At 46.2% G+C, this 18,973-nt stretch overlaps 1 protein-coding gene across 5 annotated transcripts in view; it reads left to right on the forward strand.

Moving 5' to 3' along the window:
• Positions 1-18,973, forward strand: part of lama2 (laminin, alpha 2) — a 607,521-nt gene that overhangs the window by 302,248 nt on the left and 286,300 nt on the right. For all 5 annotated transcript variants that reach the window (XM_038799795.1, XM_038799796.1, XM_038799798.1 and 2 more), the window contains exons 15-17: positions 88-199; positions 5,354-5,467; positions 18,726-18,853. In XM_038799795.1, coding sequence (XP_038655723.1) covers positions 88-199; positions 5,354-5,467; positions 18,726-18,853 — 354 coding nt within the window. The remainder of the gene's footprint in view (positions 1-87; positions 200-5,353; positions 5,468-18,725; positions 18,854-18,973) is intronic.

The raw sequence follows: 18,973 nt of genomic DNA on the forward strand, positions 1-18,973 counted from the left end.
ATTCTCGTCTGTGATTACTCGAATGGATTTAAATTTAATTATGTTTTATGAAGAGGATATATTTTTGTTCTGTCTTTGCCTGAACAGGTTGAACTCTGTTATACTCCAGACGGCTAATCCAAATTCATTAGGCCAACAGACAGCTACAAGCGTTGAGATTTGTCGCTGCTCCCCTGAGTACACTGGCACATCTTGTGAAGTAAGTAACAATCGCAGAGTCAAGATTTTGCTGTCAGTAAATTTCTCAAGTCTCCAAAGTCTCATCTTTTGTCATCAATATGGCAAAATGATAAGCAGATAAATCAGTTCACAACTTCCAACATCCATCAGCAAGGATGAATTAAATAGTTGGAAAAACCTACAGGGCCTTTTCACCTCCACGCCCAAATTCTCGTTGAATACAGTGTCCAGAAGAATCCCCAAATTCTGTATTCCCTCTGCTTTTTGCCCCACCCCTCCAACCCCCCACCCCACCCCACCACCACTATTGACTCCCGCTATGACCTGGTCCCTGGTCTGACAATATTTAAATTTAAAAATTTTCATCCTTATTTTCAAATCTTTTCATGGTCTCAAGCTTCCCTTTCTTGAGATCTCCTCCAGCCCCACAACCCTCCAATATGTCTGCAGTTATCCAGTTCTGGGCTCTTGTGCATCCACTCTCAGCACTGTGCCTTCAGCTGCCTGAGGCCCTAGGCTCAGAATTCTCGCCCTCCACCTAAGAGTCTTGGGACATTTTGCGATATAGGAGCAACCGTATAAATGCAAGTTGTTATTGTTCCAGGTCAATCTGTAACTCGTGTGGCCTCGCTGTGGGTCTTGCATGTCTCAGAATGCTCCCAAACTGTATTCTCTGCTTGACACAATGTTAATTGGTTCCATGAGATACTGCTGCTGAGTTACAAAGTATATTTGTTGACAGACCCTGTGAGGTCCAGATTCTTAAGTTTAACGAAAGAGGGTTACACATTGAATGCTTCCAGTTCCTTGGTGTGGACACTCACAGGCGCAAAAGTAAACCATAGAATGCTGGCCATGACAGCTTCACATGACAAGACATTATTTGGAATGCTGTAATACCTATGTGTGCTTCAGGATGTCCGGTGGATGTGGCAGATGTTATAAAAATTGAAGTTCTTTTACTTCTTTGCTGCCCTCCATTGATCAGAAGGTGGAATCTCCTTAGACTATACTTAATTTTAAGCTGTCGTTACTATAGCTTCATTTTGAGTTGTCTCAACGTCATTCATGTAATCCATATGTTTCTTATTTTACCTTGCCTAAAACTGTACTTTGCACTTGTCCGCATTAAATTTCATCCACCCTGTACTTGGAGGCTGTGTAGATTGCATAGATGGCAGAACGAAGTTGCAAGAGGCCACAAAAAATTAAACATGTTTGTAACCTAGAAAGACAAACTGCAATTTTTTGGGAATATGGCGAATGACGAGGATCTCTGGAGGAACATAGGAATTTTGATTCCCAGGGATTTTGTTCCCAGATACACAAATTATGACCAGTAACTCCAGGAGACTGGAGCACATATTTCATAATGATATGAATAAAAACAGAACATGCTGGAAATATGCAGCAAGTCTGGCAGCATCTGTGGAGGGAGGAACATAGTTAATAGGTTGGATTCGCTGTTCTCCCCGCCGCGTGCTTCTCGGTGGCGCGCGGTTCGCTGGCGGCAATATTCTATCTTCCCACTGCTTATCAATGGGATTTCCTATCGAAGCCACCCCACACCACTGGGAAACCCGTGGGCGGATGTGTTCTGCCAGCAGGAAAAGAGAATCCCAAGGACCAGAGAATTCTGGCCAATGTTTCAGGTTGATCATTGGCCAGAAACATTAACTCTGTTTCTCTCTCCTCAGATGCTGCCAGATCTGCTGGTTGTTTCCAACATTTCCTGTTTTTATATCAGATTTCCAGCATCAGCAGTCGTAGTATTTTCATTTTGTGGAACTGGTATTTCAATTGAACAAGGTCTTAATGAAATGAATGAAATGAAATCAGAGCTCATCAGGAGTACTGCGCTCAGCTTTAGGCTGAGGTTAAAGTGGACTCAGAAGAGACACTGCCCAGATTCACCAGGGAGATACCAGGGCTTAAAGAATTAAATTGAGGGCAGGTTGAATAAACTTGATTTGTATTCCCTCAGATTTAGAAGGGGGAGGAATTATTTAGTTGACTAAAGGATTTGATAGAGTCGATGAAAAGAAGCTATCTCCTCTTGTGGGAATCCAGATCAAAGTGGAACAATCTTAAAATGAGAACCAGACCATTCATAATGACATGAATGTGGCAGAATGTGACTGAGCAGCCATCAGAGCTCAGTTTTTCCACATAGGATTGTCATCTTGAAATTTTTCTCCAAATGATTGTGGATGTTGAGAAAATTGAGCTTTTCAGCACAGAGAGATTTTTACTAGGTAAGGCTACTAAAGTCTCTAGATCGAAAGCAGATAAATGGAGCTGAAGTATAGATCAATTCTGAACAAAAGGAATGACAGAGGAGGAGTAGAACTCGCATGAGTAAGTTGGCGCACTCTGACCAGCCACACACCTATTCTTATTCACCAACCTTTTGGGAAGGCACATTGATGAGGTCCGTGGCTTAATATCGTCTACACCTGACGTGGCAAATATTGGGCATTTTTGACACTTGCCCAAATCCCACACCCCGTTAAATTCCTGCCTTTAGTATATGTATTAGCTCTGACACAGAATGTCATTTCACCTCCATAAGATTAATAATGTCTGTTTTAATTTATCCTTTGCCAGATACTATGGTTCTAGAAAATGCCTTGACATTGTGATGGTACAGTTAACCCCTGTGTGAGAAAGCAAAGAAAAGGTTTACTATTGCCTGTACCTTCATAGACAAACTTAGCTTATTCAGCTCACATGTTGATGCAGCTACTTATTTTTCACTCCAAGCGTTTGGTAATATCTCATTCCGTTATTGAAAGAACATTTTTTTTTACAGTACTTTCAAAGCTTCTGATTTGCTAAGAGAAACAGGGCCAATCGTGATTTGTTTTCTGCATGTACCAGCTGCAGTGGGTTGTGTTTCTTTATTACACGAGAAGCAATTAACTATGTTGCTACACATGGAAGAATTTATTATTTCATTTGACATGTCTTAGTTCAGGGTAGCCATACAGGAGTATATTTGCAGTCAAATTGAATCATCAGACATTGTCTTCACAGTATTATTGGTGAGAATTGTAAAATGTAATCAAGTTTATGTAGCATTAGAAGTTTGACATCTTTCAATAATGGGTACAAGATAGCTCATCTGGAAAAACAACTCACCGTTTTGTTGTAATGCGGCCCCTTTAAGGGGACCACATGACCAGTTGGGATTAATCGCATGGGAGCACGCACACCCCGGCCAATGGAGTGTTTGCTTGGGGCCCTGAGTGCAGGACCCCGGGCAGTGCAGACCAAGGAGCCGAAATGTTAAGACATGTTGTGTAATGTTCAGTGCTTGTTACTTAACTGCCTTTGCCTTTCATCAATAAACCCCTTTGTTAACTACTGGAAGCTCCAGTGTATGTGTCGAGCCACCACATTGGTGATGAGTAAAAGTTTTTGATTCTAGAGAAATAATTGCGGGGGGGGGGGGGTGGGAAAGAGAGGTGCCTTTGTTTACCCTACTGTTTGTGGCTTATGTGTCAGGAAGTCAAGGACCCAGTTGCAGAGTGAGGAGCCACATCCTAGGTTTTGGAGTTTGAATATGAGCTTGGCTGGGATTATGGTATTGATGGCAGAGCTGTAGTCAATGAATAGGAGTCTTACGTAGAAGGCATTGTTCTCGAGATGCTCCAGGAATGAGTGTAGGGCCATGGAGTAGAGTCAGCTGTGGACCGGATGTGGCGGTATGCAAATTTCAGTGCATCAAGGCATTCTGGGAGTATGGAGTTGATGTGTCTCATGTCCAACTTCTCAAAGCGCTTCATAATGATAAATGTTAAGGCCACCGGACAGTAGTCATTGAGACACGTTGCCTGGTTCTTCCTTGGCATCAGCAAACCTGTAGATGGAGAGATGGAGTTGGAGCTGAATTTTGCCACGCAATCGTATGTGTATAGGGAGTATAGTAGGGGGCTAAGTATGTAGCCTTGTTGTTCACTGATTATTGAGGACTAGCGAGGTGGAGCTGTCATAGTTTACCCTTACTGTTTGTGCTCAGCAACCGGTAAGCTGGTGGTCAACTTGAAGCAGGTGGGAACTTCGGAACGGAGTAGTGAGAGGTTGAAGATGTCCACGAACACACTCGCCAGTTGGTCCATGCAGGATCTGAGCGCACTACCAGGGACTCCGTCAGGAACTGTTGCTTTCCGTTGGTTCACTTTCTAGAATATATATCTGACTTCTGACGCTGTGATGGAGATGTAAGTGTGGGTGTGTCCAAGGCTGTTGGGGCATTTGACAACAGTTCGTTGATTTCCTACTCGAAACAAGCACAGAATGCATTGGGTTCATCGGGGATGGGTGCACTGCTGCCAGAGATTCTACTCTGCCTTTCCTTGTAGCCCGTTATGTTGTTTAAGCCTTGCCACAATCTGTGAGAGTCCATGTGATTAGACTGTGACTCCAGCTAAGTCTGGTATTGTCAATTGGAATCTCTGATGGCTTTGCAGATGTCGTACCTAGATTTCTTATATTGGTCAGGGTTGCCTGTCTTGAACACCTCAGACCTGGACTTCAGTAGGGAATGAATCTCCCGATTAAACCATGGTTTCCAGTTGGGGAACATATGCACTACCTTCTTTGTCACACAACCTTCTACGTATTTACTGATGAAGTCTTTGACGATGGTGGCATATTCGTTTAAGTTGGCCACTGAGTTCTTGAAGCATACAAACCCTATCCAATGGGGAGTTTGCTTGGGGCACTGGGAGCAGTACCCCAGGCAGTGTGGACCACGGAGCCATAGTGTTAAGATCTGTTGTGTTGTGTTCTGTGCCTGTTACTTAACTGCCTTTTCCTTTCATCAATAAACCCCTGGAAGCCTCCAGTGTTTGTCTCGAACCAGCACATGTTCCTTTGCTGATTATCATAAAAATCTGATCCATTGTCATCAAAGTAACACAGAGGAAGCTTTGCCCTGTATTTATTTATTGGTATACCCGATCTTACTCACCAGCATTCCTCACCTTAATCAACACAAAATTCAGATTCATATCTTACAATTCTATTCTGTATTATCATAAATGAAAGAGGACAAGGTTAAAAAAAAATTAGACTTCACATGTCATGAAATCTATTCAAATACAAGAAGCATATTTTGTACCAGTGAAAATGTTCCTTCACTAAATAATAGATATTTTCCTTTTGACAGTCCTGTGCACCTGGATACAGACGAGTAAATGGCACCCTCTATGGAGGAATCTGTGTACCTTGTGTTTGTCATGGCCATTCTAACTATTGTGATGATGTTACTGGGGAATGTCTGGTAAGTGTTAATTAATACAATATATTTATCCGTCTGGTGGATGAGAATATATCTGTCTGGATTATATGTCTATGACTTGTGTAATATTTGGGGTGATATTTTTTATTCTGAAATACAGCTGCACCATTCACAAGCCTACTTGAGTGGAAATGTTGATCGCACCATCTGTTTCTCATGATATTTGTTGTTGGAGTCATTTAATGCCTCATGTTACCAAAAAAACAACTTACTTAATGGGAAATCTCATCTTCTGCTATCATGATACTCTCATTTTCCTTGTTTTATATATTTTCCATCTTGATGTTCAAAACATCTGCTTTTAACTCTGAAAATGTGACAGTAGAATATCGAATGCAGTCAAACAACATATAACAGGGAAATTCTCTTTTAATCAGTGTATGCAGTAAAGGAGGTCTTTGGTTTTGTATATGTTTAAAAGTTGTATAAAAATCAGCATCATAATGAATTGGCTTTGCACGCTTCACTGGTGGGTTGACCTAGTAATTTATACAGCCTTAGAGTATCATAAAGCAGTGGCCCCAAACATCTGCATTTATTGCTCATCACTTATCGCCTTAACTTCATCATGATTCCTCCAGTGGATAGTTTCTATGTGGCCAGCAAATCCCTGATTAAAGCTTCTGATAATGAAACAAAGGAAAAGGATGAGGTTGAGGGTGTGCTGCAGGAACTCCCTTGCGCACCCAACCTCTTTCGGGTCCCAGGCTATTGTTGTTGCTGGTGTGTTTGATGAGATCAAGCATCCTGGCTAACAAACTCATAGTTTTAGGAGCCACCAGATGTTCAAGATAAGAATCAATGCCTGAATCCCTCAGCTATTTTGGGGTGTTTCTCTTTGCCAAGGCCACACTTAGAGTCATTTCCAGCAGGAACGGCTGCTCACAGATTGGGACACCATTTTGATTGGCAGCCCGATCTATCCCCTCCACCCCTGCTTCAAGCCTCTCTGCTTTATTGCCCCCCCTACTTACACCCACCAACCTTGGTGATACCCCTGTATGCCCCCCCCTCTCTCTCCCCCCCCCCCCCCCCCCCCCCACCACCCCCGGCGCACCCCTGCTAATTAGCAAGGCCCCAGGACTCGTCCCCTGCCAGTACCATTCTGGCACTTGGGTACCACTGCACTGCCAGCCTGGCAGTGCCAATGTGCCCAAGTGCCAGAGGAGTGGCAGGGCACCACTCTGCCTGTCCCCGACCACCCGGGGATCTTAAATGGCTTGCAAAACCCCCTAGGTACCATTACGCTGGTCCACGTTTGTGTGACCAGTACTAAATGGCACCCTGGCGCAGTTTCACAGACAAGGCCGTTGAGCCCTGGACGTAGGGTGAATTTAAATATGCTCATTTAGATATGCAGATCCAGATCTCACCCAGTGAGAGTGAGATCCAGATTGCGCTGGGCGCGTGAATCGGGTGACTTGTGATTGACCCGGAGTCTGGCTCAGAACCTAATTTGGGGCTCTCACACGATTTACCCATTGCGTCTAGTTCCACATTAGCTGCCCGTTGGTCACAATGGGGTCGCTGAATCGCACCCCGGATCTCTGTCTCAGCACTCCAGTTTAAACCTTGATGGACTATCAATTACGACGACACGAGAGTAGAGGGTAATCGAGGCTTTATTAAGCAGAGATGTGTGGCCTCCTGCAGCTGCTACCAGAATGGGAGCAGCACGGTGTGCACACACATTTATACTCCACCAACTGGGCGGAGCCAGCAGGCAGGGATCTACCACCGCACCTGTAGTACAGGAGCCTTATCGTATTACCTCTATTATACAATCAGTGGTGACTACCACAAACCTCTGCCACAATAAATAAATTTTGCTATGCAGATGATTGTGGAACTGTAGTTAAAACATCAATGGAAGTATTCATCCTTGAACCATATGATTTGGATCATGGGATCTTTGACTTTAGGGTGAGCAATTTAAGGAGTTTTGGAGCAAGCCATTTAAACCAGCTCAATCACAAATGAATAAAATATGTTACTGAGTAATTTGAATAGATGATTTTGAAGACTTGAGGGATTAGTGAAAAATCAGCATGTAGCTGATTATATCCATAGACTTTGTCTACACCTCCCATTGTCTTGGGAAAATGGGCAGCATAATCAAAGACCCCTCCACACTGCTTACTCACTCTTCCAACTTCTTCCATCGGGCAGTAGATACAAAAGTCTGAGAACACGCACAAACAGACTCAAAAACAGGTTCTTCCCCACTGTTACCAGATTTCTAAACCATCCTCTTATGGACTGATCTGATCTCTTCACACATCTTCTCTACTGAGTAGTACTACACCCCTGTATGCTTCACCCGATGCCTGTGTCTCTGTATTTTCTTTCCATGTACGAAATAATCTGAGCTGTATGCAGAACAATACTTTTCACTGTACTCGGTACACGTGACAATAAACAAATTCAAATCCAAATCAGGCCTGGGGAAATATGCAAACCCGTTTACTTGGTTATTATAATCTAAATAAATAATCAGTTGGGAACTCTGAACTAATGAAGTGCAGAATGTGTTTGATATGTCAAGAAAAACTTCTGAGTCTTGACTGTGAATATCACACTGAACTGGGGAAAAGTGTCGTCCCGGGCTGAATTGTTCTCTGGGAATTGGTGCCCTGTCCCGCAGCAAACATCGGGGTGGCCCTGCCTGTGATTGGCTTGCTTCTCATCCACTTAATCAACATTGTGCCACGATTTGGGAAGAAGTCCCAACTCTGAGTTCTGCTGGTAAATCAAGTGGCTGCAGTTCTCTAACCCCAGCAGTGCCCCGGGTCAGATGGCCACCACTGGAATTGCATGCAATCCCTGAGGAAACTAGGGATTAGATTTCAGGTAAATTTGGGGTCCCGCTGGGGCCAAGCTGGCTGGGTGAGGGCTAGAGGGGGAAGGAAAACCCCACAGATGGAGGGGTAGGATGGTGGGCGGGGGGCTGTTGAGATGCATGGTGATGCCGTAAGGTTGCACTTTTCCCTTGCCTGCCTCCAAAACATGCAATTAAAGCCACTGGACTGGATGTGTGGAACAAGCCTTTCCTATCAGTGGTTAAATACTAGTGGCAGCAACAGGAGGCTCATTAATTGACCATTTTGGGACCTTAATTGGACATGGATCACTGGGCCTCCCAACTGCTTTTCACTGCTAAGGGGGTGGGTGAGAGGTGGGCGTGCAATGGGGGCTGCTGCTGTAAAACCCAGGCCTGGATTTTCACCAAGTCGCATTGACTGTGGAACCCTGTTGGGCCCCAATTCCAGGATTCCTGCTCCCATTCCTGGGCTGTGTGATTTTTAGGAGTGCCTTTAAAGGGTGCGGCTGGCAACAGTCAAAATGGCCACCTCCATTGCAGAGATAGGCACCTCCTACCTGTCTGCAATTCTCATAGAGTCGAGCGAGGTTTTTAAAGAGTTGTGGTTCATTCCATTAGAAGAGTTGTGAACTCAAGTCTGCATGAAGTGACTTCTTATAAGGCAAGTTCAGAAGGTCCCACTCATGCCCCATTGGCAAATTCTGCCTTTCCACCCACCCCTCTTTGTCCCCTCGCACCCCCTATGTCAAATATTGTTCTTCTGCCCATCCCATGGCCTCTCATATTTCCGTATACCAAGTTCTGCCCTTCCATCCATCCTCTATATTCCCTTTTAACTTCTCTATACCAAGCTATAACAATGCATCTCCATTGACCTACTGTACACCTTCTAAAATCTGTGGGCTTTTATGGTGTAAAATAAAGTAGGAAAAATAAACCCTTGGGGGGGAAAAAAGGTAATTCCTTGAGAAGTTTCTCCAATTGGAAAAAAAGTCCAGTAAAAGTGTAAGTCATCCAGGCCCTTTGAAGTTTGAAAAACCAAAAATCCTTTACACAACTTAACTTATGTAAATAAACATTTTGAAATTGACCGCAGAGATAGAGATCCTGAGCTGTCAATCAAACAATGTTCCTCTGGGGAGCAGATGGTCTCGTATTATAATATCTGCCTGGGCTGCCCGCCAAGATTACATAATGAGGTTTACCCGACTGCCCCACTTGGTTCCCCACTCAAACCTGCCCTGAAGTGCACATACAAGTAGTCTGTTTTCATTTCATGATTTCAATTACGTGGAATGGCAACATGCACAATCAAAATCATTGCACTTCACCCAACATTCACAAATGTGCACATAGCATAAGGATTCCAAAAAGTATGTGAACCGTTGTCACATTTCCTCTCCCTAATAAAGGAACTGCGATGCCTTCGCCCGCTACAATGGCTGAGGTTAGCAAACTCATGGGATAAGCTCAGCTTTTCACTGAGCTATCAGAGGAATCAGGATAAAGTTGTTTTGACGTCACTAACATTTTTCGAAGTTTATAGCATACTAGAATTATACATAAATATTACACTAAGACTATGGCATTATAATGAATCTTCAGACGAGATTTTTCAAAATTTGCATTTGATTCCATCTCTGCACACCAAGAAGAATTTATTTAAATTGCATTTTTGATCAAATTAGCAAGTATGAATATTTTTCTTAGCTAAATATTAAAATATTTTGTTATTCACACTAATCAAATTAGTGGAACTTTGAACTTGAGTTTGTCAGTGGCTCTGTACATAATCCCAAATGTACTGACATCAGATCCATAACAATGAGGATGAACTTGCATCCAACTGATTTTCTTTCCTTTATTCTGAACACATCTGTGCCTTGCATACCATATGCCACGTTTACTATTATCATTAATTCAAAGACAATGGGCGAAATTCTCAGTTTGGGAGACTCAGGCCAGAATTCTCCAGCTGCAGTGATTCACTTTACCCCCAGAAGCGCACACTCGCCTGTGGGTTTCTCAGTGATGTTCGGTATTTTAATTTTGAAAAACATTTTATTCAGGCATTTATAATTTTATAATAATAACAGTAAACAGTACAAATACAAACATAGACATAGTTCAAAGATGGCCTCCTTCCCTCGCAAGTCCCACCTCCTCTAAACAACAACCTAAACCCCCCACACCACCTCTGCTGACAGTTTTCTCCAAAAAAGTCGGCAAACGGCTGCCACCTCCGGCCTCACTCCCTCACAAGACCCACCTCCTCTAAACGATAATCTAACTCCACCCCCCCCCCCCCCCCCCCCCCCCTGCTGACAATTAGTTTTGTCTAAAGAAGTCAACAAAGGGTTGCCACCTCCGGACGAACCCTCGCATTAACCCTCTCAGGGCGAACTTTATTTTCTCAAGTCTGAGAAACCCAGCCACGTCACTGAGCCAGATCTCTGAATTCGGGAGCTTCGAATCCCTCCTAGCTAACAATATCCGTCTCCGACTACCGAGGAGGTAAAGGCCAAGATGTCAGCCTCTCTCAGCCCCTGGTCTCCCGGATCTTCCAACACTCTGAAAATCACCACCTCTGGGACTCGGCACCACCTTTGGACCCACGGTGAAGAATCACTGAAACGACTACACGATGACATCAATAAGTTCCATCCCACCATCAGACTCACCATGGACTACTCTCCAAAATCAGTTGCATTCTTGGACACACTCATCTCCATCAAGGACGGTCACCTCAGCACTTCGCTTTACCGCAAGCCCACAGACAAGCCCTCCGTATACACAGGATCTGCTCAGACGAGGAGGAGCGTAACAGACATCTACAGATGCTGAAAGATGCCCTCGTACGAACGGGATATGGCGCTCGACTCATCGATCGACAGTTCCAGATCGACAGCAAACAAACGCACCAACCTCGTCAGAAGACAAACACGGGACACAACCGACAGAGTACCCTTCGTCGTCCAGTATTTTCCTGGAGCGGAGAAACTACAACATCTTCTTCGCAGCCATCAACACATCATCGATGAAGATGATCATCTTGCCAAAGACATCCCCACACCCCCACTACTTGCCTTCAAACAACCGCGCAACCTCAAACAAACCATTGTTTGCAGAAAACTACCCAGCCTTCAGAATAACGACCACAACACCACACAACCCTGCGAGGGCAATCTCTGCAAGACATGCCAGATCACCGACATGGATACCACCATTACACATGAGAACACCACCTACCAGGTAGTGGTACATACTCGTGCGACTCGGCCAATGTTGTCTACCTCATACGCTGCAGGAAAGGATGTCCTGAAGCGTGGTACATAGGCGAGACCATGCAGACGCTGCGACAACGAATGAACGGGCATCGTGCGACAATCACCAGGCAGGAATGTTCCCTTCCAGTCTGGGAACACTTCAGCAGTCAAGGGCATTCAGCCTCTGATCTCCGGGTAGGCGTTCTCCAAGACTGTCTTCAGGACACGCGACAACGCAGAATTGCCGAGCAAAAACTTATAGCTAAGTTCCGCACGCATGAGTGCGGCCTCAACCGGGATCTTGGATTCATGTCGCATTACATTCATCCCTCACCATCTGGCCTGGACTTGCAAAATCCTACCAACTGTCCTGGCTTGAGAAAATTCACACCTCTTTAACCTGGGATCACCCCTATCTCTGTATCTGTAAAGATTTGATTACCCGCAAATGTTTGCATTCCAAGCATTGTCTGGCATCTTTGACTTTGACTATATATATGTTTCTGGAACATATCTCTCCATTCACCTGAGGAAGGAGCAGTGCTCCGAAAGCTAGTGTTTGAAACAAACCTGTTGGACTTTAACCTGGTGCTGTAAGACTTCTTACTGTGCCCATCCCAGTCCAACGCCGGCATCTCCACAACATCTCTTGGGTTGTGGGTGTACAGACCACGCAGACACGGGGAGAATGTGCAACTGCACACGGACAGGAGCCGGGATTGAACCTGGGTCCTCAGCACCATGATGCAGTGCTGCTAACCACTATGCCACCCTGCCACCCTTGTGTTGGGTGGTCACAATAGAATCCCACAGCCAGCGAATAGCTGCTGAGAAATACAAGGCTGGGGGATCAGAGAATCCTACTGTAAATGTTGACGCCGGGACTGAATTGCATGTGGTTCGCATTCCCGTGGGGGTGCTATTTATAGAGCAATTCAGGACATGCTAATGGGCCAGTACACTGCCCATGTGAATCGAAGAACAATTCCCATTCCCACCAGTGTCGGATTCGCTGGGGCAAGAATTGGTGCTGGAGAGCTTGACATGCTGGAGCTGCTTATAAGCACTCCACTCCCTACACATTTCAGCTACAAAGATGGCTGCATGAAGAGAAGCACCATGCTTTGCAGAAGTGGAGACTGACCGAGTGTTGGATGCGGTGGAGGAGAGGCAGGACACCCTCTTCCCCAGGGTGGGCAGGAGGCTACCATCCATGGCCATCAACTGGGCTTGAGTAGAGGTATCTGAGGCTCTCAGCACGGTGACCCTCACCAGACGGACTGGCACGCTACACCGCAAGAAGATGAACAACCTCCATTAGGCAGCTTGGGTGAGTCATCTTCTCTGTGCCCCGATCATCACTTCTGTCCCTCACATCACACCCCCACTTCCACAGAGGCCAATCACCTGCCTACATTTCCCTCACACCCCACCCTGCACCAAACCCCAACACCTCTTGTCCAGGTGGCTTGCGCATACATGCCACCAGCTGCAGATCCCGTGTAACTTGCCTCCATGTGTCTCAGCATGTCCTTTATGTGTTCCTTCGGAAAATAACTGAAGAGAATGGGAGAAGAGGAGAGAGGACAATTGGGACCTCTGGGCTCTCACCTCTGCCGAGCAGGGGGTGATGGCATTGCCCGGGATGGTCCAGGAGATGGCTATCTCCGAGCTGGAGGTTGGCATGTGACAAACAATTGAGCCCTTATGCAAAATGATGCCTCTATAGCACGTGAGTCGCTCTTCTCCTGAGACCTCTCCTTCCGACTATCTCACCATCTGTCTGATCACCAGCAGACCATGCTGGCCCGCCTCCCCCAGCCACAACCTCAGCTCATCCCTTGGGATCAATCTGGGGATGACACTGACCACTCAGCACTGCGTTCACCTGACCATCATTGCAGAGACGATCATTTCGGTGAGGCATTTTAGTGAAGAGGCTCCTGGGTCACCATCTGGTGATTATGTCACACAGGCTCCAGTACCTTAGGCGGAGGTAAGAATTCCCAAGAGAGTGGACCGTTGCCCAATCCCAGGAACCAGCTGTAGTCTGGAGATGGATTGCACTTCTGGAAAGTATGATCCCATCACTGATGGAGATGTAGGCGCAGAGCCATGATCTACAGGAGATGGTGTCTGCAACTTTGCAGTGCCTGTAGGTGCAGTTGAAGGAGTCAAACTGCCTTTGGCTGTAGGAGAACATAAGAACATAAGAACTAGGAGCAGGTGGAGACCATCTGGCCCCTTGAGCCTGCTCTGCCATTCAACAAGATCACGGCTGATCTTTTGTGGACTCAGCTCCACTTTCCGTCCTGACACTCTTAATGCCTTTATTCTTCAAAAAGCCATCTATCTTTATCTTAAAAACATTTAATGAAGGAGCCTCAACTGCTTCACTGGGCAAGGAATTCCATAGACGGTGCCAACAATCCATGGTACCAAGGCCAACACTGAATGTGCTTGGGTCAAAAAGGCTTGGGGCACATTATGCCGTTGATGGCTGAGTCTCGGTACAGGGGAGCCCAGTCGCAGGCAGTCATGTACCGGGCCCACATTGGCATTGCTGTGGCACTCCAGAGTTTGGCCCAGCCACAAAGGGTCATGGCTGAAGACATCGAGAACATTGTCAGCCAATGTTGACTGACCCGGGCCAGTCACAGAGGGACATGACCCAGTCTCTGTGCTCCATGGTTGAGGGCATCGAGACTTTTATAAAGGCATGGGGAGTCCATGGCGAGTTGCAGAGGCATTTATTAACACAACATTATATACATGAGGCCAGGCTACAGATTTCCAGGTTCTCTCTCCTTTCCGTCAGCCTCACTGGCTGACGTTTTATTCCAGTGCTTGGAAGCTACCTCTTGCACTCCCAATGAGCGCAGGGAAACAAACATAAACAATCATCCTCAATTGGATGTGTCGCGTGCAGGTTATTACACTCTTCCCCCCCCCCCCCCCCCCCCCCCCCGAAAACCTATGAAGGATGACGGTGAGGAGGAGTCGACAAAATCAAAAAGTTGAAAGAAACACCCGAGGACCAAACCTGCATAGCATCTGCGGCGGTCAGAAGACAGGGAAGGAAAAGAAAGTGTCCCAGTTGCAGCTGGAAACCATATAATGGACGGGCAGGAGTTGACAGCATCTACCCAGCCAGCAATTACGTCTGGCCCAGGTCACACACGGGAGGGAAGTTGCCAACAGACAAACCTTGGACGACGTGCCACTTGGCATCTAACGCACCACACAAAGGCGTGAATCGCTGCGGCGTTCTTTGCAAATCTCACTGGGACCACGCGGGGAGAGGGCCCGACAATGTTCCACCCAACATCCTGAGCTCTCCCAACAGTGTTAGCGTGGAAGATCAGATCTATGTCACACATTGAAATGCCAAGGAGCTGTTGCCCTGAAATGCTTCCTGTACTCCTTTCAGAACCAGATAAAACTCTGTTGCAGTAATAAAAAAAAAGCATGGTCCAGCGCACTCCGGCCCAGGGTCGCCCGTGTGGAACGTGCCAGATAACTCTACAGCAATGGTGTCTGCTACAGGCTGAGCAGTCGGACAGGAATTCTCTTCAATACCCACAACACGAGGGTCACCGCATTTGTGCACAAATTGCCTGCTTCAACAGAAGCGCAGAATCCTTCAGCGGCGCCAGCCAAAAACACCCGCAGTCGCATCACAACTATCAGCCTTGGGATGCAATATGACAGTCATGTACCCTGCAGACTCATCGGTCACGGAACATTGCAGTCAACAGAACACCACACTCACAACTCCGCAATGATCTTAAAATCCATCAAAAAACTTGACAACGGACTAATGTACTCCCCAGAAGTCCACTCCGCCACACCGAACCAGGGGCGGGCTTCTCCGACACCCCGCCGGGTCAGAGAATTGCCAGGGGGTGGTGTGAATCCTGCCCCCGCCGGCTGCCGAATTCTCCGGCACTGGGATTTGGCGGAGGCGGGAATTTCCCCGTGCCGGCCAGGGGCCGTTGGTAACGGCTGCCTCGACGATTCTCCGGCCCGCAATGGGCCGAGTTGCTGCCCGTTTTCAGCCAGTCCCGCCGGCGTATGTTACGACAGCTACTTAGCGGCGGGACCTGGCTCCGCGGGCAGTCTCCAGGGTTCTCGGGAGTGGGGGGTTGCGCGGGGATACCTGGCCCCTGGGGGTGCCCCCATGGTGGCCAGGCCCGTGATCGAGACCCACCGATCCGCAGGCGGGAACGTGCCGCAGGGGCACTCTATTCCTCCGCGCCGGCTGGTGTAATGGTCCGCCATGGCCGGCGTAGAGATGAAACCCCCCTGCGCATGCGCTGGGATGATGACGCTCCTGTGCATGCACCAACTTGCACCGGCCGGCGGAGGCCCTTCCGTGCCAGCCGGCACGGCGCAAACCACTCCAGAGCCAGCCTAACCTCTGAAGATGCGGAGGTTTCCGCACCTTTGAGGTGGCCCAACGCCGGAGTGGTTCACGCCACTCCTTCACGCCTGGAGTTGCCCGCCCCGCCGGTTTCCGAAGAGTCCCGCCCCAGCATTGCAGAATAACGATAGATGGACTTCTGACCAACACATCGCACCACGAACTGAATAAAATGGACAGATAACATCACATCCGGTATCGCCGGATACATAAGGCCATGTACCTCTCCAAACAAATATACGTGCAAGTGAGGCCGGCAACAAAACATTGGCCCAGTGCTCATTTTCCAAGTCATTACTGTCTCCAAAAAAGCACCATGGACCCACTGCACACCAATTCCAGACGTCTGCACTGTAGTCAAAAACATCCATCTCGGTGATGGGTCAGCTGGGTCTGGGGGTTTCTAGAGGGTTGACCTGGGTGGGCTTCCTGAGGCTCTGTGAACATTTACAGGACACTGTGAACAGTCAGCAGAGTGAGCAGCCAAGGGCCTGTAACTTGTACCAAATGGGTGCATTTAAAACAAATACTGCAGCAATGGCAGTCTGAGGAAGGCCACCCGATCCTGAGGGGGTACCTCAAATCCACGGAACTGTCAGCAAATTGCTCCCCCACTACTTCCCAGGCCCTGGCAGCCTGCAAGCGGTACAATTTTCACATTTTTTCAAATTTTGCTTACCTTCTCTCTCCCCCTCAGTAGCCATGGTCACCAGTCCAAGTTTGTAAATACGAGCAGTAAACCTTGCCGGCACAACTTCAATGCGCTAATCATGTTTAAATGAATGCATGTACCAGTTTTGCATGCCGCTGCTGGAGAGAGGCACAAATCTCATTAATGCCACCAGCCAGGGACGGGAGCATGTCTCCCGAATCGTTGCAGGGCGCGGACCTTGATTTTACCCGGATGCCCGATTCCCCGCCCGATTGCGGTTCACGTTTGTGGCGTCGAGAGTCGGAGAATTTCGCCTAGTTTGTTTTGTATCCTGTCTGACAAGGCATGACGCTTAACACAACTTTTAACATTTTATTATTTAAATAGTGCTTCATGGATTGCAACTTGTGTGGTTTGGATGATGAAATTAGCTATAATATTATGGTGCTTTCTTTATTGTAATAATTGGTAATACAATTTGTTCCTCTCTTAAGGGAGTGTTATATCTTTATGCCACAGGTTACCTCTAATTAATGAAGGACATGCCACATAAATGACTGCACATAGGTCACACATTTATGGAAGATTTTGATAATATTAATCAACCTACACATTTTAATGCAATATGATGTGCTCTGTATCCTTATGAGAAAGTAAAAGATGCAACCTGCAGCACAAATGATAGGAAACCAAAATGAGTGCTTTGAAGTCTGAGAAAAAATGTGTCTAATTTCATTCAAATTTGAAATTGTTATGCTTGTTGGAATGTTTTTCATTACTTGGAAGTTGCCTGAAATTGTAAATTAAATCGCTGTGCATTTTCAGCTAATTGTCTAATCAGTATTCAAAAGCATGTGTAAGATAGTTAGCACTATGAAAAAAAAATGAAAATCGCTTATTGTCACGAGTAGGCTTCAATTAAGTTACTGTGAAAAGCCCCTAGTCGCCACATTCCAGCACCTGTCCGGGGAGGCTGGTACGGGAATTGAACCGTGCTGCTGGCCTGCTTGGTCTGCTTTAAAAGCCAGCGATTTAGCCTGGTGAGCTAAACCAGCCCCTATCCATATGATGGTATGATTGGAGACTTGTTGGCTCAGCTTTGCTGAGATCCAAATCTCAGGTTTGCTGCAACTGGGCAGCACGGTAGCACAAGTGGCTAGCACTGTGGCTTCACAGCGCCAGGGTCCCAGGTTCGATTCCCTGCTGGGTCACTGTCTGTGCAGAGTCTGCACGTTCTCCCCGTGTCTGCATGGGTTTCCTCCGGGTGCTCCAGTTTCCTCCCACAGTCCGAAGGTTGGCCATGATAAATTGCCCTTAGTGACCAAAAAGGTTCGAAGGGGTTATGGGTTACAGGGATGTGTGGAAATGGGGGCTTAAGTGGGTCAGTGCAGACACGATGGGTCAAATGGCCTCCTTTTGCACTGTATGTTCTATGTTTTATGTTCAGTGTAGGCCTGATGCCTTACAGCAGGGTGACTGGAAGGCTTTTACATACATCCTTGTAGCTGGCTCTAAATATAATTGTGTCTGAGTACTGATCGCCCAGTGAGAGGATGAAAAAGTCAGTGTTTCTACTCTCAAACCAATATTTAGTAAGTGTATCCTTTGTATCAGGCAATCATTGGAGTTTTCTGAGGATCAAAAGATGCTCATATCAAATTCTTTCTTCGCTATTTTGACAGTGACATTAATATGGTTATTTTAAATGGGTTGATGCTTCCATCGAAATAGCATACAAAGAAATTGATGCAAATATATTAAATATTTTCATAATTACATTGTGCACAGTAATCTCCAGGCTTCTATGTTAAATTATAACAAACTCTGAAATGGTGTCAGCTTGTTATCTTTGGAGAGAGACAATGAAGTTACTTCTAAGGTAGCTAATGAAGCTGAGATGTCAGAATTAATGTGTTCATTCAGAAAAAAGTAATTTAGTAGCAAAGGACACCATGGAGTGACAGTTTGTTGTGCTGATAACTCATCTATGTATAATCGAATTGAAAGTAATTTGCTGAAACACAAAAAAAAATTGTCTTTGATCAAGAATGTTCGTAAAGAAATATTATTTATTCTAGAATTGCCAACATGATACCACTGGCCCATTTTGTGCTAAATGTTGGCCTGGCTTTTATGGAGACCCAACTCGTGGAACGGCCAGTGATTGTCATCCCTGCAGTTGCCCATTACTAATTTCTACAAATAAGTAAGTAAGATGTGAATTCATCTGTATTTGTAGAATTAGGAAATTAACTTAACATATTAAAGGTGGAAGCTTATGGAGGCAATGGGGATTCTGGTTCCATATCTTTTCGGGAGGACTTCA

Source organism: Scyliorhinus canicula, chromosome 6 (assembly GCF_902713615.1).
Source record: "Scyliorhinus canicula chromosome 6, sScyCan1.1, whole genome shotgun sequence".
In the NCBI taxonomy this organism is placed as follows: Eukaryota; Metazoa; Chordata; class Chondrichthyes; order Carcharhiniformes; family Scyliorhinidae; genus Scyliorhinus; species Scyliorhinus canicula.